The sequence below is a fragment of the Rhipicephalus sanguineus genome, chromosome 5, assembly GCF_013339695.2.
Source record: "Rhipicephalus sanguineus isolate Rsan-2018 chromosome 5, BIME_Rsan_1.4, whole genome shotgun sequence".
NCBI classification, from domain to species: Eukaryota; Metazoa; Arthropoda; class Arachnida; order Ixodida; family Ixodidae; genus Rhipicephalus; species Rhipicephalus sanguineus.
In genome coordinates this window covers 2,027,890-2,048,885 of record NC_051180.1, presented here as the reverse complement: position 1 = coordinate 2,048,885, position 20,996 = coordinate 2,027,890, and the positions used below count along the sequence as shown (strand labels likewise).

The 20,996-nt window shown below is 47.0% G+C and overlaps 1 protein-coding gene across 1 annotated transcript in view; it reads left to right on the top strand.

Annotated features, from left to right (window-relative positions):
- LOC119393120 (uncharacterized) overlaps positions 1-20,500 on the top strand; it is a 69,826-nt gene extending 49,326 nt beyond the window's left edge. The window contains exon 2 of the mRNA XM_049416124.1: positions 19,663-20,500. Within this exon, the coding sequence (XP_049272081.1) occupies positions 19,724-20,371 (648 nt within the window). The 5' untranslated portion in view covers positions 19,663-19,723 and the 3' untranslated portion in view covers positions 20,372-20,500. The remainder of the gene's footprint in view (positions 1-19,662) is intronic.
- Positions 20,501-20,996: the final 496 nt, after the last annotated feature.

Below are 20,996 nucleotides of genomic sequence, written 5' to 3'. Positions count from 1 at the left end.
CTAATGTTTCATTTACGCTGCTTAAGTGGTGAACGTAGCCACCGTCGTCGCTACAGATCCTCCTTGTACGCCTCGCCTATCCGACAAATATTCCTTGTTTGCAGTGTCGCGGGTGATGGCTGGTGTAATCTAGGTGTTGTTGGCTGTCTGTTGGTATTTTGTAGAGCGTCCTCTTTATTTTTTCTGTTTCAGTAGATACCGTCGTGTCTAGGAAATTAATTTCGATGGAAGAATGGTGCATGGTAAATTTAATACTAGAGTGAAACTTGTTACAGTGGTCAATGAATGCGTTTAGTGCGCTTAGGCCTAGTTCCCATAGAATAAACATTTTATCTATGCAGGGGAGATAGGTGGAACGCTATGCAAGGTATGATTTCAACAGCTCTGATTCTAACTGTACCATAAAAATCCTGGCGCAAAAGGGGTCCCCATACTAGTTCCAAAAGTTTGTAGGTAGTAGGACGAATAAAATTCAAAATAATTAAGCTTTAGGACTAATTTGAGTAGTGGAAATTACTGCGCTGACTGCGCGCTAGCACAGTCAGTAATGACTGCGATGGCTCACGGCGGGCGTGTCGACGCCTTTCGTGACGGCAAATGTGGCACGCTAAGCGAAGTCGACTAGGGTACCGATATGGGCTTGTTGGTACATCTTGTGTTCGTATCGTACCTCTTCTTTGTCCGTGTGTCTTCCCGCGCTATGCTACTAGCCTGGCTAAGCGAAGAAACGCTGTACTGTAAGGTTGCCAATGTGATAGTTTCAAGGCTGTTGTCTCGCTCCAGTGTTTTTTCTTGAATGGGCAACGTGAATTTTCGAGCTATTGTGAAATTTGCTCGTAAGCCGTTGTATCATAATTTCTTCACCTGCAAATTATTTTGGTGTATATTGCAAGTACGCTATTTGGCTAATGAAACAAGCTTGCTTCCCCAATCTTTCTTGTTGATCTTCCTTTTCTCTCAAACGCGCAATTGGTGAGCCATAAGGACGCTATAAAATTGCGTGGGTAACAAAAGCACGTAAAAGGTCCGCAATTAAAAAAAAATTCCAGTGGCTTAGCTCGGCTATGCCAGGATATACGTAGCGTTAGCAAAGATTCAGCTGATTATTCTTACCTTTCCAGATTGTCTAGGATTATTAGCCTTCTTCTGTTCGTTCTTCGTGCGCTGAACCACTAATTGCCAGTCAACTACTTCGGGATCCGATGAGATAAGCTCCTCGCCTCTTCTGCGCCGTTGAGCAACATTTGCGCTCTCCTTCTCCATGGCGTTACTCACCTGCAACCGCCAGTCAGAGGCGCTATCAAGCGGCTCCAGCGCAGTGTCAGACGGCGACTGCACAGCGAAGGCGAATAGCTGCGCGCGCGCCGGCGCCAGTGTGTCTGCCATGGCTACGAAGTCACTCCTCTCGAATGCGCAGACCAGCAGCGGCGAGTCGCGCGCGGCGGTGGCGGAGTCTGCGCGCGCGCCGGCGCCAGTGTGTCTGCCGCGGCTACGACGCCACTCCTCCCGAATGCGCAGACCAGCAGCGGCGAGTCGCGCGTGGCGGTGGCGGAGAGCGCGCGAGATGCCGGCTCCGGTGAGCCAGCTGTGTGACATCACTGATCCTCGCGCATGCGCAGCACGGCTCATGAGGATTCACGCAAAATTGGCTCCGGCTAGGCAAGTGTAGCTAACGCTACAAAACAGAACAAAAGTTCCTAGGGCTAATTCTAGACACAAAACTTACGTTTATATCACATATTAGGTACATAAAAAACAAGTGCATAAAAACTATGAATATTCTAAAAGTGTTGTCACGCACTATGTGGAGTAGTGACAGGAAGTGTCTGATGAACCTTTATAAAAGCCTTGTACGCACGCGCCTAAATTACGGGGCGATAATCTATCATTCTGCGGCACCAAGTGCCTTGAAGATGCTTGACCCAGTCCACCATTTGGGTATTCGTCTTTGTATGGGTGCCTTTCGTACTAGCCCCGTAGAAAGCCTTTACGTTCAATCGAATGAGTGGTCGTTACACCTCCAGAGATCTTACCTATCCTTTGTATATTTCCTCAACGTGAACGCAAACAATGAACACCCCTCACACACTACAATGAATGATTTATCCAGTTCTTTTACTTTTTCACAACCGACCTTCGATGAGACAGCCCTACTCAGTTCGTGTGAGGGGCCTAGCTGAAGAAACGAGTGTGCCACTTCTCGAACACTGTCTAATGGCTCCATATATCCAGCCGCGGCAGTGGCAGCCTATAGATTGTGATGTTTCTTTCGTGGACATTGCCAAGCACGCGCCACTTGCACATATCCGTACACACTTCCTCGAAATCCAGCACAAATACACTGGTCCAGAATTCTTTAAAGACGACTCAAAGTCCAATACTTCTGTGTCTTACGTAGCCGTTGGTCCATCCTTTCCCGATTCCGGTATTCTGCACCATAATTCAAGTATCTTCACAGCGGAAGCTTACGCCATACTTGCGGCCGTTAAGCACACAAAACAAAACTATAAAAGGCAGTAATATACACGGATTCCCTAAGCGTGGTAAAAGCGTAAAAAACTCTGAAAAAGCACAAAAACCGTGACCTTTTCTAGCTATACTCTCTTTTATGCACGATCTACACACTCGAACAACATGTCGTAGTGTGCTGGGTGCCAGTGCACCGCGAGATTCAAGGCAACGTGTTGGCGGACCGGTTAGCAGCATCCGCCCAGGAAAACAGTCCCAATACATTCATAGCTATCCCCACACTAGACCTAAAACCCTTCCTCAAAAGAAAGCTTAGGGCCTTTTGGCAGAGCACATGGGATATGCACACACGAAATAAGCTACACGTTATCAAACCGCATCTTGGTAACTGGCCGTCATTGTCGAAGTCACACCACACAGAAATTACACTATGCAGACTGAGGATTGGACACACATACAGTACACATTCACACCTTTTGTCCGGACGCGATCCACCTTTGTGTGACCACTGTGGCGATCCCTTAACTGCACTCGACACCCTACTACAATGCACAGAACTAGACGCTCTCAGGAAAAAGCATTTTTCACCAATGTACCTGCAGTTTCCACTCCATCCCGTTATGTTAATTGTCAGAGAACACCTTTTTTAAATATCAGTCCCTCTTTGAATTTTTAAAAAATGTACATAATTTCAACGTTATTTTTCCAGGCGCTCCGTAGCGTGGCCTCATGATTGCATGAGGCTGCTGCTGCGGTCTATATCAAAGGAAGCACGTGCCTCCCGGCCTATGGGCCCAAAAGCCTTGAGGAGGCATTCGTGCTCTTTTCCCGCCTCTCACTTGTAAATACCATGCTCACTCGGCATTCATCCCACACCCACAGATCACATCACTTGTCACTGCCATAATTTTATACTCTATACACATCTTTTACGCTTCTTTATAGCGCGTGATTTTAGGCCTTCGTAATCATTGGCCATCGCTAACACCACATAAGAAACATGGCGCTCTTTGGCCACCCATGGCCCTGGCGCCACAAAACCCCACTAATCATCATCACTCCGCGTTTGGCGATGCACGTCGCATACTTATTGAGGCGGCAGTTTCCTTTTTCCAAAGTTGTTAGAACAACCGAAAACGGCACAGTGGTTTCCCGTTGACCTTTCGCTGAATGACATCGCATTAAAAGTGAACAAAATCCGCAGGTCGACCTAAAACACAGCAAAAATCGTTCGACAACGCTATAGTGAACCAGAACCAATATGTTCTAGTTCACTACAGACAACGCCACTCATCCAAGCACCAGCCTGCGCACTCCGCGCCGTGGCGCAAGAGCCAGAAAGGCGGAAAGCGCTGGCTGCCAGGCAGCGGTCCTCCTGGACCGATGCAACGGTGTATATCTTTCACACATTCTCTCTCACGCGGTGCTCTGACGGCGGTGTAGGTATAGGCGGGGCGGAGCGGGGTGGTTCCGCCGTCTGTCAGAGGTGAAAAGAAGTAATGCGTCACGATTGACACTTACTAGCGCTTACTCTGAGATTGCGTGCGACCTCGGAGGCCATGTTTAAAGTGTCTCGATACCAGCGAGGCGCTGGCGTCGCCGAGGCACCCTAGACGCAGTTACGCTCTTTGTCTTGCGCTTAGTTTTAGCGTGCACCGGCTCATCGGAGTAGCGCAGCTTCCACATGCACCAAGCGGATTTTTCCGCCGCCGGCTGCTTCGATTGCGAGAGCACCGACTAACAAAGTTACTGCAATACGCGTTGCAGAAAGGACACGATTTCGACGGGCGAATGTCGTGCCTTGGTGGAGCGAGACAGAGGCCAGCGGGGCGCAGGCATTTGCGGCTCAAGCTACAAACCTCTCCCTCCCGTGTTGCTGAAGCGCAGTGTGGTATATTAAAGCACTGCACGGGTTGGGGGCTACCCGAAAACCCGGGCCGGGTAAAGTAGTTTTCACGGAGGGCAAGGGCCTCTCGCGCCTGAAGCTCCGGGCTTAGGGCCGGGCCCGAGTTTGAGGTGGCGGGCTCGGGTCGGGCCGGGCTTGGACCGTTCTTAAAGGGGCACCAAAGTGAAACACTGAATCGGTGTAGACTGATAAAGTGTACCCTGAGAACTCAATTGTCATTCATTTCACCATCATGAGTTAATCGAGGTGACTATCAAGGTCAAAGTTCCATTTTTAAATGTCGCCCTGAAAACTCTGCGCGCGACGTCACGGATTTCAAACTGTATTTGTCGTATTTTGGGACTTTGGCTCTACGAAATTTCCTGAAACTTGGTATGTTAAGTCTATGGCCCCCTCAGAGGCCAATATGCTTCATTTTTGCCGATTAGCAACTACGCAGGCCCCAGTGAACACTGCCGGAATCTATGACGTCACGGCCTCTGCTGCGCGAAATTCAGGGTGGCGTCACCACCCGCATTTTTTCTGTGCGTTTTATCGCTTACCAAGAGTGTTGTCGCAGCGAGCGTCATGACTGTGGAATTTTAAAAGAGTGATTTACTGTTAATAGTAAAATCGCTCTTCTCTGACTTGTCTCTTTAAGTTTGTTCCACATACGTTGTGCATAAGTATATGTTTCACATTTAATCTCGAAAAAAAAACGCTTTTTTTATGAGGGGAAAGTTATTTGGAGAAGTTTATGAGAGACAAGTACTGAACTTCTTTTGCTTCTTGCGTGTGGCACTACTTGATTTATCGAGCTAAAACTAAACAGACCTGACGCTTATATAGTTAACATATCGGTATTCTGTGCTTTATTTGCACTAGTTAATATTTTATATCCCAAATGTTATTCTCTACTCGCAGAAATAAATGTAATATAATAAATTTATACCTCTAACCTATCATCGCAAGAGCGATCATAGAGCTCCAATCGGGGAAACGTCTTTGAAAGTTCCAGCCCTCCACTTAAACAAAAGGACTGCACGAAGTCTCGTTAGATAGAATTCCTATAAAGACATTCTTTTCCGTGGTTCCGTCACGACTTCCAGTGGTCATGTGACGCGAGATAGACATGCACAGCCTGCTTTTTCTGTCCACATTGTTAACGTCTGAGCTTTCGTCTTGTTGCGCTCTATAAGGAGTCTCAAACTCTCCTCAGCTAACGGGCCGCATTCACGAAAATTTACTCTCGCAGGGGAAAGGACAGTGACGAAGAGCGGGGGGGGGGGGTTGAGGGAGGCTAGCGTTGCCACGATTTGAAAGACCTTGTCCATATCTCGTATATGGGTAATTTCCAGTGTTGGCGGTAACGCGTTACAAGTAGCGGCGTTACCGGTAGCGCGTTACTTTCTTCAGTAACTTAGTAACGTACTCGTTACTATTTCGAAACTGTACGGGTAACGTACTTTCGTTAACATTTTTCGGTAACGTGAGGTGCCACATTACTCGTAACTTTGTAATCCAATTATCCTCGCAGTCTTACACAAAATTCAATCGTCTTGTAGGAGCGCCTTTCTGAGACCTCGCCCAGACGTTATCTTCTCGCTGCGGCAGTCTGCTGTCGGCCCGCCAAGCGTTGACAAAGCGACCCCGCACGGGGTCCTTTATTGTGCGGGAAAATATCAAAGGGGAGCAAATTGCCGAAGTTTATTGAATGAATAGTTTCGGCTACCTTGCTATCGAAGTTGAAGTTCCTCGCAACCGTCAAAAGCGAGCTGTCCAGACCTGCTCGGCTTGTGGACACCAAGACTCGGCGTGAGCTCCAGCTCAAAAGAGGATGACTTCTTCGGAAATGCCTTCAGAACGTAATCGGCAACTGAAGATGAGCGACTGTCTCGCTACCGTTGATGCCACATAGCATCGCCATGAGCGGGCTCAAGGAAGACTTTCCGCGCGTTCACCAGCTCTTCCTTAACGTCAGGGGCGTAGCCAAGGGAGGGGTTCGGGGGATTCAACCCCCCCCCCCCCGAAATTTTTCAGTTTTGCTTGCGTATATATACACGCACACATACAAACGCACGCACACATACAAACGCACGCATGAACATACATAAAGTATGCTTGAACCCGCCCCCCTCCTCCCAAAAAAAAATTCTGGCTACGCCCCTGCTTAAAGTGAATACAGCAGTACCACATGGTGCGTCCGTCGAGCTCCTATTTATCGTAGGTGCGCACGTATTCGCTATAAGCGAGTCAGGCTGTCCGATTAAATATTTGAAACAAAGCTGTTGCTTATATTCAGAGGTTTGTAGTTACATTAGAAAACTTTCCCTGCAATACTCTAGCACTCTTTATAAACGTGTTCAAAATTAGTTTTGCGTCTTGCTATTTGCAACTGCGCCTACTGGTTACGGAACTCCTGAGCAAGCGAGGCTGACGTTTAACACTTTCACACACGCCGTCACAATATTTGCGGCAATTATGCAGGCCAAATTAAAAAAAAAACTTGTTGATATGCGCAAATAATTTTCCCTAGATTTATGTCATTTAAGCATTCCTTTATTGCTGCCAAAATTTCCGCATTTATTTTGGTAGTAGAAGCATGCCGTCATAATTACTGCAAGTTTCTTCAGTTATGTTTTCATTGCGGAGAGCGTTAATGATGAAATCGGTCACTTTGTGTTTAATGATCCGTTCCGGAAAACAGCTTCCCCGTGTGCCACATAGTTGTAAGACATCACATGAAACTATACAGGCAACTTTAGGCGACTATAGTACTGCGAAGATACGGCAGATTTGTGCAGATTGTTCTTGTTTAATCAGCATTTCGGTTAAAATTTTAGGGGCGAAGCTCCTTAAGGCGGCACCCGTTCGTCCCTCGTAGTAGTGCGTAACCAGTCGTAACGCTAGTACCAGATCTTGACCTCCAAGGTGGGAGATTTTTCCTGTGCGTTGAACAAAAAAATTACACCATCTCCCGCTAAAGGGGACCATGAGGCGATGCGAAGCCGGAGCACTTGCACGATCGCGTTCCGTTGGCGTTCGTTGGGAATGCTACCGACCTCGCGTCGTGGAACGCGAAGAGGGACGCTACGCGCGTCGTATCTTCCATCTAGCCTGGCCGTTAATTCTCGCAGGGCGAGCGGGGAACGCGGTCGACAGGCGGGCGAGAGGGGGGCAGCGTGGGAGAGGAGAGAGAAGCGGAGGGAACGCGCATGCGCTCGAGCTCATCGCGGCGTTTCGCAGGAGAGAATTTCGGCATGTCTAGCCCCCGTTTCAGAGGAAGAGTGGAAAGGGGGAGGGGGGAGGGGAGAGGGAATGTGGAGAGGGGAAGGGGAGAGGGAAAGTGGAGAGGGGTTGAGAGAGGGTGAATGGAGAGGAGGTGTGTGGAGAGGGTATGCGCATGCGTAGTAAGGGTGGTCACGCCGCGCACCACCACCACCACCACCACCACCACCGGATTGAGCTCCGCCTTAAGATACTTCGCATCTAATAAAAAATTCGCAGCGTGCGCGTTAACTAAAAGCCGAATTCTTCTGTCTCTCATTCCCCATTAGCAGCCATTGGCATGTTCCAGTAGGAAACGTTAGTAGAATTAGAAGTGTAAGTGTTAGCTAAAAGCCGACTTCTTCTGTGTCTCATTCCTATTAGCAGCCATTGTTTACTTCCAAGGTAGTGCCTGGTGAGATTTCTCCAGTGCGTTATTAAACAATAAAAATTTTGTTCAAAACGCCCTTGATTGATGAAATAAACCAACGAAAGACGCCAGATGTTTTCTAAAAGCAAAACGAAAGAACGCCAGATGTTTCTAAAGCAAAACGAAAAGACGCCAGCTGCTTAACGAAAGACGCCAGATGTTTTCTAAAGCAATAGTTTTCTAAACAATGAAAATTCACAGCGTACATGTAAAATTAAAGTGAGCTGCAAGTCGTCATAACTCATCGAACCTTTAGTATAAACGCACCCGATCTCACGTCGGTGATGATGTGCTGGGCAGAATTCACGGAAGATTCACGGTTTACCGATGAACCTCCGCAGCTTCGCCCACTCATCATCATTCACTCCGTGGATATGCTGTGATTTTTTCGTTTGGGCTACAACTTTAATGTGACATATAAATATGAGTTTTATAAAGTTGCTATAGTAGGTTCTTGAGGCTAGGACGCACTGATTAAGATTTATGACTATGGGGTAACGGTATAGAAGTAACGTCCGTTACTTTTTTTCGGTAACGGTAACGGTAAAGCGTTAATTTTTTATGGGTAACGCAGGGCGGTAACGCGTTCCTTTTTCTTTAGTTTAACTAGTAGCGTATTTAGTTTCTTTTTTTCGGTAACGCATACAACACTTGTAGTTTCTGATGGGTATTCGGCGGCAGAATTCCAACAACATATAGATACCTATCTCCAAAATGTCTGAAATCTGGATGCCGATTCTGATATGTAGAGTTTTGTTTAACTGTTATCACGTGGTGGCCGCTGAGGGTGCCTCACGAAAAAAAAAATGATTTAACCCTGTCATGATTATGTAGCTTAAGAACGTAGTTACCGTATTTATTCGAATCTAAGCTGATGTCTTCTTTTTTTAGAAAGAACGATGTGCGAAAGTGGGGGGGGGGGGGGTCGGCTTAGATTCGAGTACAATGATTAAGGTTTTTTTTAAATGCGAAGCATTTCTTAGCGAACTTCTGCGACTTTGAGCGTATCTATCTATCTATCTATCTATCTATCTATCTATCTATCTATCTATCTATCTATCTATCTATCTATCTATCTATCTATCTATCTATCTATCTATCTATCTATCTATCTATCTATCTAGCCGCCTACGACTTTGTGCTCTCCTGGCCGTTTCATTAATGGGATGTATACCAAAATTGGTGTGTTATAACATGGCCTTATTACGAACATAAATGACAGGTCATATCATGAAAATCATGACACGCATGTCATGAACAGCATGATTTACATTCCACGACCTTAGGCTCTTGCGGCCGTTCCGTTAATTTAATATACACCAAAATTGGTACGGCGTGGCAAGAATTCATGGCGAACATAATGACAGGTCCTAACATGCAAATCATGAGGCGCATGTCATGTGCAGCATGATTTACATGACATGGTCTCTGGGCGCTCGCGGCCGTTTAAATGAAGGGATATATACGAAAACTGGTATGACGAGACATTTCTGTATGGCGAACATAACAAACACTTGGTAACATGAAAATCATGACATGCATGTCATGTATGACACAATTTACATGCCACGCTCATGGCGCAATCGCGGTCGTTTCGCTAGATTGATATACACCAAAATTGGTATTGTGCTGTGTGACTGTATGAAGAACACGAATAACAGGCGGTAGTATGAAAACCATGACATCCATGACGTGTATGTGATGATTTGCATGCCACGCTCATGGTGCATTTGAGGCCGTTTCGCTTGCATGATATACACCAAAATTGGTATTGCGTGACGCGACCGTATGACGAACGTAAGTGAGAGGTGTTAACATGAAAATCATGACAGGCAAGTCATGTACAACCTGATTTACATGCCACGCTCATGGTGCGCTAGCGGCCGTTTCAGTAGATTGATATACACCAAAATTGGGATTGCGCGAAGTGACTGTATGAAGAACATGAATAACAGTTGGTAAGATGAAAACCATGACATGCATGTCATGTATGTCATGATTTACATGTCACGCTCATGATGCAGCCGCGGCCGCTTTGCTAGCTTGATGTACACCAAAATTGGTATTGCGCGACGCGACTGCATGACGATCGTAAATGAGAGGTGGTAACATGGAAACATGACATGCATGACATGTACGACATGATTTACTTGTCATGCTCATGGCGCACTCGTGGCCGTTTCGCTTGCTTGATATCCACCAAAATTGGTATTGTGCTATGTTACTGTATGAAGGACATGAATAACAAGTGGTAGCATGAAAACCATGACATCCATGACATGTATGTCATGGTTTACTGCCACGCTCATGGTGCATTTGCGGCCGTTTCGCTTGCATGATATACACCAAAATTGGTATTGCGCGACGCCACTGCATGACGAACGTAAATGAGAGGTGGTAACATGGAAACATGACATGCAGGTCATGTACGACATGATTTGCAAGCCACACTCATGATACATTCGCGGCCATTTTCCTAGCTTCATATATACCAAAATTGGTATTGCGCGACGCGACTGTATGGCGAACATGAATAACAGGTTGTAACATGAAAACCGTGACATGGGGTGCTATGCAGGATGGCCCGAGCTTCTCGGGCACACGAGTTTGCTCCGAGCTTGCATTACGGTGGTCATGACAGGAAGACAGTGAGGAGCACGCGATAGCGGCGTTGATAAAAACGGCTACAAGAACGAGCATGGCGTCACAAGCGCATATGCGGCATTTGCGGCGGTTTTCAAAGGAACACCGCGTGCGAGCGCGTCAGCGCCGCCACGCAGTCAACGTTTTGACAGTGCAGCGACGACAGCGTGATTGTCGCGCTATCTTTTTGCCAACTGATCATCGCGCCGCCCACGGGCGTGTTCGTGGGCGTTTGTCCTCTTTCGTAAAATTCTTTCGTTCCACCTGCAGCATGGAAATTTCCACTCTCGAAGGCAGCAAGGGCGCACGCGCAGCATTCTGTTGCAGCTCGTTTCGCTTCTCTGGAATATTACAGATAAATAAACGGACAGGTTACTGCTATACTTACATTACACGTCTGAAGATTTGTTTGTAGTAGCGAATCGGTAGAAACAATGCCTCCACAAACAAGTAAATAGTAAACAAATAAATAGTTCTCGCCGAAAATCCCACCAGGGGCGCTTGCTTCTTAGCTGTGAGTGGTACGTCGTGAGAGCGGTGAAAGTGAATGCGAGACATCGTAGCCACGTGATGATATAACCTTTAGTTCTTCGTGCGTGTGTACATAGTCTGTGCGATTAGGCTCATACATAGAGTTAATATACTGACTCTAGAGGAAAAGCTCCCCATAGGGCCCATGCATTGAAACCTATAACCGCATGGGTTCCGCCATGATGGAACAAAACGCTCGTTGCCAGCGTTTCCAGACCCTGAGACGCTCGCTATATTTGACGGTAGTAATCAGTTCTAATCTACCAACCTAAGCCAGCTAGCTACGCGCTGTTCAGAGAACATCAGCTGTGTTTTGATGCGTGAAGCCGTGTGTTAGTGTACGGTTGTCTGTGCAGGTGGTCCGGTTGATAACAGTTAAAATTTCCACCTGTTTGTGCATGGTTTTTACTAGGCACTCCCTACCAAAGTTTCTCCGTTCGCTGGCACAAAGGTCACTCGACAGATTCGCAGCTCGAAGTAAAGTCCGTAGTCCGTAGGCCGTGGTCGCGCGCTGATTCGACTTGCAATGGCGAGACACCTGTATCCACATTCTTTTTCAACTCATTGCTGCCGTAGTTCAGCGCAGAGAGCCGTAAAGCAGAAAAATGTCGATTGCAGCATGCAGCGGCGAATGTGAGTGAGACATCTCCCGAAAGCTTCAATCGAAACTAAAGTTACACGGCCCACGAAGCTTTATCGCCGTTAAAAAGTCTAAAAAGAATCGCTTGCGACTAGTTCGTACATAACTTTCAGGGCTTGTCTCATCTCTTCTTTGCCGTCCGTCCTGGTTTGCACTGAAGTTTTCAGCTTGAAAGAAAAAAGCGCTGTCACATGAAGTCGAGTGGTATATGCGGCGACAGAAAACGCACACAACGGGACACTATGACAACTACGAGATACACGACGCGAACGAAGTTTCAGGGGCTTTAACACGACGCGCAAACCGGCGCAATCGGCCGCAAGCACACACTCGCGTACTCGCGAGTGTTGATATGGTGGTGCCATCTAGTTAATCAGCCTGCAAACGCTCCTTTCCGCGCGCAGTAAATTGCATAAATAGCCGTCGGATTCTTTCGTAGAAGTATTCAAAATAAACACAAAACAATATCCGCAAGTTTTTAATTGTGGAGATGCTTCTTTAGGATTGATGTGTGATTGCAAGAATGACAACGTTCCAAGATGTCAGCGTTCTTGTGGTTATAGGTCTCGCGGCCCAGCTTTTCCTCTAGAGTCAGTATATTAACTCTATGGGCTCATAGATGAATCGTGCCGCTCGCTGGCGTTGCGTCGTGAGCACTGTTCCTCGGCAAGAGGAAACGCGGTGGGCGGACCCGCTCTTCGCCGCGGGCGTCTGTCAATCAAATTGATTGACACGCGAACTCGGGCACAAACTCGTTGATTCTGAAGAGGCCCCAGTTCAACTCGTAATTGGCATAGTGCCGGTGTGCTTGTCAAGTGTTTTGTGCAGTGGACGCTACTCAGCAGCTTCATTGCGTATAAAATAATTTCGTCAGCTTGCACTACTTGCGCAAGGCTGGGGCCATCGGAGTAGCTTGTGATCACCTAGCTTCTTCCAGCTTTTTACGTGGCTCGTCTACTCAGTATGCTTGGTCTGCTTCGGAGTTATGACCGTGTCAGTTCGGTTTCAATAATGGTGCTATTGATTAGGAAGGTCCTAACTAACATGATATTGAATAGCCATTTCTTAATTGTTAATGTTTTAATTACCACGACATTAATTACCCAGGTTTAATACGCAAGGGCCTGAATAGCACGGAGGTAATTAGCATAATACTAATTAGCACGATCCTAAATAACACGACATCAGTGAGTAAGGTCTTCATTATCTTGGTTTTAAGTACACGCTCCTAATTAGCGTCGTGTTAATTAGCACTAATTGTCGATGTTTTAATTACAGCGGCATTAATGGCTCAGGTTGATTTCTCAAGGTCCTGAATAGTACAGAAGTAATTAGCACAATTCTAATGAGCACGATTATAATTAACACGCTTCTAATTAGCGTCGTGTTAATTAGCACTAGTTGTCGATGTTTTAATTACAGCGGCATTAATGACTCAGGTTGATTTCGCAAGGTCCTAAATAGTACAGAAGTAATTAGCACAATTTTAATGAGCACGATTCTAATTAACACGCTCCTAATTAGCGTCGTGTTAGTTAACATTAATTTATAGTGTCTTAATTACCACGACATTAATTACTCAGGTTTAGTTCGCAAGGTCCTGAATAGTACAGATGTAATTAGCATAATCCTAATTAGCACGACCTTAATTAACACGATCTCGGTGAGTAAGGTCTTGATTATCTTGGTTTTAATTACATTTTCCTAATTAGCGTCGTGTTAGTTAGCATGATCTTAATTACCTTGCTCTTCGCTTTACACGATTTCATTAGCATGGTCTGAGTAAGACGTGGCTTAGTTAGCTCGGCCTTAGCATGATTTGGCCATCAGCTTCGTCATAGCCCGTCCTGACTTAGTTAGGTATACCATCCAGCCAATTAGCTAATCAGCCAGGTGCACGTGCTCTGGGAGCGATCAGACGATGAAGAAGAGAACGACGAGGGCGCGCGCCGGCCGAGCGACGCGCTAGAATGTACAAGCTGGTCATGGTGATTATACACACGGCCTCGGCGATTAGCCATTGGATTAGCTCTAGCCGCTGTGTTATAAGGCGCTCGGTCGGAACTAATCTCAGAGGACACGGTGCTGATTATCCTAAAGGATACTTAGTGCAGACATTAAACGCTTGAAAATGAATTCAAACGGCCCTCGCACACATAAAAAATATAGTTAGTAGAGCTTTCTGCCACTTTTCTTGCATGGGTGCACTTCTGCACTCAGTGGAACGACAAACAAATGAAAGAAGTTTGACGACACCACCCAACCTTCTCGACCGCCCTTGACGTGACGCCGCGTTCCATCGTAACCAATGGAACGGAGCGCGCGCTGAGGGATGGATTTCACCTTATCGTACTATTAGCTCGTTCAAAAGGGGGTGTCGCCAGAGCTCGGAAAGATCCCGAGTTTCGCCAAACTCGGGCCATCCTGCATAGCACCCATGGTGTCATGTATGTCATGATTTACATGCCGCGCTCATGGTGCATTCGCGGCCGTTTCGCTAGCTTGATATACACCAAAATTGGTATTGCGCGAAGCGACTGTATGACGAACGTAAATGAAAGGTGTTAACATGAAAATCATGACATGCATGTCATGTTGACATGATTTACATGCTATACTCGTGGTGCACTCGCGGCCATTTCGGTCGTTTGATATACACCAAAATTGGTATTGCGCGATGTGACTGTATGACGAACATAAATGAAAGGTCTTAACATGCGAATCATGTTATGCATGTCATGTACGGTATGATTTACATGCCACTGTCACGGTGTGCTTCCGGCCGTTTTGTTAACTGGATATGTACCAAAATTGGTATGGCACGACACGAGTGCGTGATGAACATAAGCGATAGGTCATGCATTGTATATACCAGAATATGCGTTTCATTGGCGTGGTGTATACTAGGTGGTGCATGCATGCGTGCATGGCAAATGTGCGATATATGGTGGACTAGATGCCATGGCATGAATGATTTCATTTGGCTCAAAGACAAACAAGGCGATGTATGCAGCTCTTTGCTGGCTGCTTCGCATTACATCGATGCCCACAGTGCGTGGGATCTGCCGAATTTTTCTTTATCTGGCCTTGCGAATTTCGGGGGTCGGCTTAGAACCGGGGCCGGCCTAGATTCCAGTAAATACGGTATAAAGAAAAAAAAGTGAAACGAAGACAGTCACGTGCTGGCCGCGGGCCGCTAGCGAGAGGTTTTCGGGCAGCGTGTTCGAGACCCCTTCGCTATAAAGTGCGAGAGCTATATGATACTGCCGCAACAGCGCTGGAATGTGCAGGAATAGCATAGGGCAATTATACAAGGCGTGGGGCAACGCATATTCGTTTGACGAAATATGTGGCTTGAAAAAAGAGAATTACGAATTCCGTGCCGGGTGATGTCCCTTTACCTCAAACCATATGCATCCAATGAGTAAGCTTCGAGAAGCTTCAGAATGGAGCATAGCGCTAACACACACGGACGAGGAAGACACAACAGGACAGGCGCTAACCTTCAACTGATTATTTTCGAAAGCAACGGTATAATTAGATCCGTACGCAAACGCACCACTCATCGCCCATGAAAACCTGCAGCGTCAAGAAAGGCCGATTCATTAGCAGTAAGCGGAACCGACGGGCAGCTGACACAGCTATCACCGCGCTTTGCCCCATTCTGAAGCATATAACCACCTAGCCCAAAAATCCACGTTGACAAACTTTATTTCGTGAAGCTTATTCGCGCCTTTATTACCAAACTGGTAGCGAAACCAGAAAATTGATCGAAATCACTTCGTACACCTCACGCGTTTTACCCGTGTAGTCCAATGACCACCTTGTACCAGTACAACCTCGTTAGAAAGGCATACACTATTATAATAAGAAAAATAAAGAGCACGGTGCAAACCGTGCATAACATACGCTGCTGAAAACTGCAAGGAGAAGCCCTCAAAGGGGAGTTTTCTAGACGACCTTGAAGAGTGGCGCGATGTTCTAGAACGAGAAAAATGACGGGATGAGCTGTACATCTATGTTCATTCTGCAGAGGTCCACAAACGTATTCCAAATTTGCTCCAGTGGTGGAAGCTAAGAACAACGGCTTCCGACGCCTTCAGAATTCGCAAGGTAGATGTGCGCCCCTGCGGTTAGCGTAAGCAGCATGCGAGAAACTTTAGCGCGGCAGGATATGTGATGCAACAGCGCATGGTGTGCTTAAAGCCGGAATCTCTAATTATTTCATTTTTTGCACAACAACATGTGAAGAAATAAACTATGAAATACGCCACAAAAAACTTATAGACTGTACATCCTAGCAGTGGAGTGACATTTGCAAATAATCCTATGACAAATATTCTTTCTCTTCCTTTTGGCTGCTTGTATACGTATTTCTAAAAGTACACGTGGTGCACGCGGTTCATTGTAACTTTTATCTATAGGCTTGTGTATTTACGACAAGGTAATAAATTTGGCTTTCTTTATCTATTTCTCTTGCTGTGGCAAGGTGCTACTATGCTGAGAACAGGTCCTACATATCCTGAAGGGTGCACGATTGGCTTTGTTGTTAGAGCATGCTTTAAATTTCAACGGAGAGTGCAATAAAAACAAAGTGAGGAGGACGTCCTGTTCTCTGTCTCTTCTGTTTTTAACGCGCTCCCTATTGAAACTGAACTCATGCTGCAAATCACTTTCCTTGCTACAATATTATCTGCTACAAAACACCCTTGATCCCCATTGTATCTGCAGAAAAATTCGGCAGATCCCACGTACCGTGGGAATCGATGGGTTGCGAAGCATGCGCGGGATGGTTACTGTTGTGTAATTTTTTACATTGAGCGAAACGTTACGGAATGACGCTAGAGAAATGTGGAAGTGGTATACGCACACTCATATGTTGAAGAGTCGCATATGTATTATATAACTAGTTGTTTACAAATGCGTAACCATGCCAACACCAACACGGGCGTTAACAACACCAGACGCGGTAAGCTGACATGCAGTGCTTACATTCTTCAATACTGAATAGTGCGAATCTGAACAGAACGAAGAAGAAACACATATGCGCAGGACAGGCGTTACTCGCAACTAAGCTTCATTCAGGAAAGTTTCCCTGGATATACACACAGCCCAGTGCCCCGCGCAGGCGCACTGCACGTACGTTACAGTCACAGTTGCGTTACGGTTGTTATGCTTATACTTGTCCATTATGACGGAGAACGTGCGCACGTTTCACGAACCCGTGTGTATGTGTAGAAGGGGTTCTTGACAGTTCTTGAACAAGGTTATCATCACCGTGATCAGTGAGCACCGGCAACTGGACCAGGCTTGTTAATCGGATTCGTTCGTGATCGCGGCTACGACGGGTCTAAGGTAGAGAAGTGCGAGGTCACAGCTGGTGGAAATCCTGGATGCCTCTTACGATGAAATGATCTATGATGCCTCCTGTCCTGGACGTGGCAGCGAGGTTTCTTGATGCTCTGTCCATCTTCAAGCCTTCTTTCACACAAAGACCAGGCATTGTTGGGTCTTGATAAATCAATGGTGAAGTCACCGGTAATGTTGAGAGGCCTGTTTCTCTGGGCAGATTTATTGTAGGAAGCATTGACCCCGGTTTTTGCATATGCGATGTGGTCCACGTTGCGGACTACGTGAACGAGTGCATGGCAGTTGAGCGTCTTCCAGAGGTCTTCTGTCTTCAGCTTCCTCACTATCCTTGCGTCCGCCGCGGTGGTGTAGTGGTTACGGTGCTCGGCTGTTTACCCGAAGGTCGCAGTTTCGATTCCGGCCGCGGCGGTCGCATTTGGATGGAGACAAAATGCAAAATGCCCGTGTACTGTGCGATCTCGGTGCACGTTAGAGAATACCAGATGGTAAAAATTTCCAGAGCCCCTCGCTACGGCGTGTCTCATAATCATATCGTGGTTTTGGGACAGAAAACCCCAACAATTATTATTATTATTATTATCACTTTCCTTGTGTGTGAATGTGTGTGTTCGTGGTTACTGTATTGGTTGAGAGATTGTATCAGCTGTGGCACATACCCGCATAACATGAACTCCTGTATGCGGCTATGTTCCACACGGACTGAGAGAAAGGGTTTCATGACGTACGCGACAGATATTTTGCGTTATTCATGTCATGACCAGTGAATCGTGTTCGTCATACACCGATCTCCTACTGTGCCAATTTTGGTATATTACAAGTTACGGAGACGACCAGGAGAGCGCCCAGACGGAGGCGGGTAGATAGATAGATAGATAGATAGATAGATAGATAGATAGATAGATAGATAGATAGATAGATAGATAGATAGATAGATAGATAGATAGATAGATAGATAGATAGATAGATAGATAGATAGATAGATAGATAGATAGATAGATAGATAGATAGATAGATAGAAAGAAACGCCCAAAGTGCCTGAGGTTCGCTAAGAAATGCTTCGCATTTAAAAATTGGCTTTTGAACAAACAATGCTGAACAAACATCCATTTTGCCCAGTATGTCCGCTCAACTGTTTCCACCTTGAGCTCCTATTTACGAGAAATTACTGTAGGTTGAAGTATATTTGTTAGCGATACATGCGCCAAGAACACCGTGCTCTCGATTCCATGTTCGGGCAACACCATCTATATCAGTGGTTGGGGTCCCTGTCGGGCCCGATTTGCGGTCGGACCAGGCTGGGCCGGGTAGGCAAAATTTTTTATTGGCCGGGCCCGGGTGTCGCTTTGAGTCACCGGGCTGGGTTCGGGCGGGTAAACTTGAACAAGTTCCGGGCCTGGCCCGGGCCCGGGCCGAGAATCACGGCCCGTGCAGTGCTCTATGGTATATAGTGTATGCATGATCACAGGCATCGGTTACCCATTACTAGACAGCGCACGCCGTGCCGTTTCTCCCTTTAATTGACGACGTTTTGAAGAAGTGCATATCGGGTACCAGAGTTGATTATGAGCGTGTTGATGTCATCTTAACGCGGAAGTCACGATTCCCTGTGTCCAAATATATGTTCACAACTTCAGCTTCCACAACGGTTTAATCATTATCACGGGCGTTAGTTGTCGCGATGGAGATATGCCACTAGGCGTCAAACGGTGCCATAGCTACTACACACGAATAGACATTGTACAAAGTTTCATTTATCACTACACAATAAGCACTACTTCTGTGAAGACAAGTTTCACTTTCGTTTTATGCCGATTCCTGTGACGGAGGGATCAGCCATGTGTTTTATTTTGCTTTTCGCTTGCTGTTAGTTGTCCCCGCGATACATAGATGGCGACTGTGGCAACGAGCCGCCAACTACTTGAGACACCAGCTTCTATGATAGTTTCGCTACCAACTTACATATACTTTCGCATATACATACAAGCGCTAAGGAAATCAGTTGCAGCCTTGAAGAAGACAAGTCCGCTTGTCGAAACGTCGGCGCCAGCACACACCCCCTGTTTACGATTTTTTCTTCGTATTACTTGGCATCACTTAACGTTACTTAGCATCACTTCGTATGGCCAGCACAAGCTAGAAACCGATCAGTTCGGCTGTGCCTTTAGCCTTGCGCCACTAGAGGAAGCTACGCCCGGCTTTTTTTAGAAAGAGCAGGTTGTAGCAATCACTAAATCCTACGACATATAAGATGGGCGCACTCTCGATTGTCAAGCGCATAGATATGTTAGAGCTAAGAAACGAAAAGTTGTTCACACTCAGCCTGCAGCTTTTTTTCTTATATAAGCAGTCGTAGCTGATTGGATTGTGAGAGTACTTCTGCAAGCCAGCCGGTCTCCTGACAGACTTCTTTTTCTATTTTGTCTCAAGAATCCCAGATAGAGCGCGGTTCTACGGGCTGGAGACGGTGCCTTGGAGGCCTGAGCGAGCCATGACGAGCAGCGCGAGCGACGCACCCGTGACCAAGTCCGAGTCCCTTCCGATGAGCGACGAATCGCTGTCAGCAGCAGCAGCAGCAGCAGCAGCACAAGCGTCGCCCAGCAGCCGGCTGGTCAACGAACCGGCAGCTGGCCGCGGGGGACACGAAGGGGATCCGGAGCAGCCCAGCGATGCGTCCGTCTCCAAGGAGGAGATGGAGCGGTACATTAAGATTTCGCGTGACCTGAAGCTGCGCCGCGGCTCTCTAATGCCTCCGGGTGGCACGTCCGGAAGCAAAGTGGTGACAACGCCTATGCCACTGTGTACCGGTCTCAAGAAGAAGGCCAGCTTAACCATGGAGACACGCGTCGAGCTCTACGGCAAGGGACGCGTCAAGCTCTCCTTTGACGGCGTTTCAGAAGAGGCCCACAGCGTGCAGCAACAGCCCCCACTCCACCAGGACGAGTCGGTGACCAGCCTGGTGCGCCGGGGCGGCCCTTCGACGGCCATCACACCCCGCAGGCTCAGCCTAGAAGACCGTGCACCGCCGCCGACGCCCGCGCCGTCGTTGGCGTCGCTGCATAAGCGGACCAAGTCCATGGACTTCGGCACCATCCCGCTTAAGGACGACGACCATCCGGAGCCGTCGAACCCGGTCTAACCTGCATGTTTTCACGAGTGCTTGCCGTACAAGCATAAGCAGCCAGTATATTACCAAGGCTTGTTCAAATTCATCTTCACAAGGCCCGTTCGTTTTGGCAGCATTTTACCTACAGGTGAACGAACTGGATGCTTGAAGCGCTTTGGAGTAAATGTTCGCTGCTTGCATAACTATACTTCTGGTTAAACGTATAAATTATGGTCATGCCGACAATAAACAGCTGGAGTTGCAAGGGATGCTTGTCCCCTCCAACTATATTGACATAATTGCTTCTGGCGCAAAAACAGTCTTCGGACTACCCTATCCAGTTCGGAAAAAAATTTGTCTGTCCGGGTACGAGGTCTACTGAGAAAACTTGCAAATTCAAATTATTGCCGGCCTCGTAGGCGTACGCGCGGGGTGCAGGGGTGGGCGGCCTTCCTTCCGTAATCACCTAAGAGGGCCACATAGTCTGCCCCATGCATTTACGTAGTGGGACCAGTGCCGTCATTGTTTAAAGAGAATGGTGATATATATGCTTTTGACGATTATGGCAACCGAAGGCCTCTGAAGCTGCATTCCAATAGCTGTTTACTTCGCATCTTTATTTCTGGAAAGCCAGGGACCAGAGGAAGGCCATTGTCAG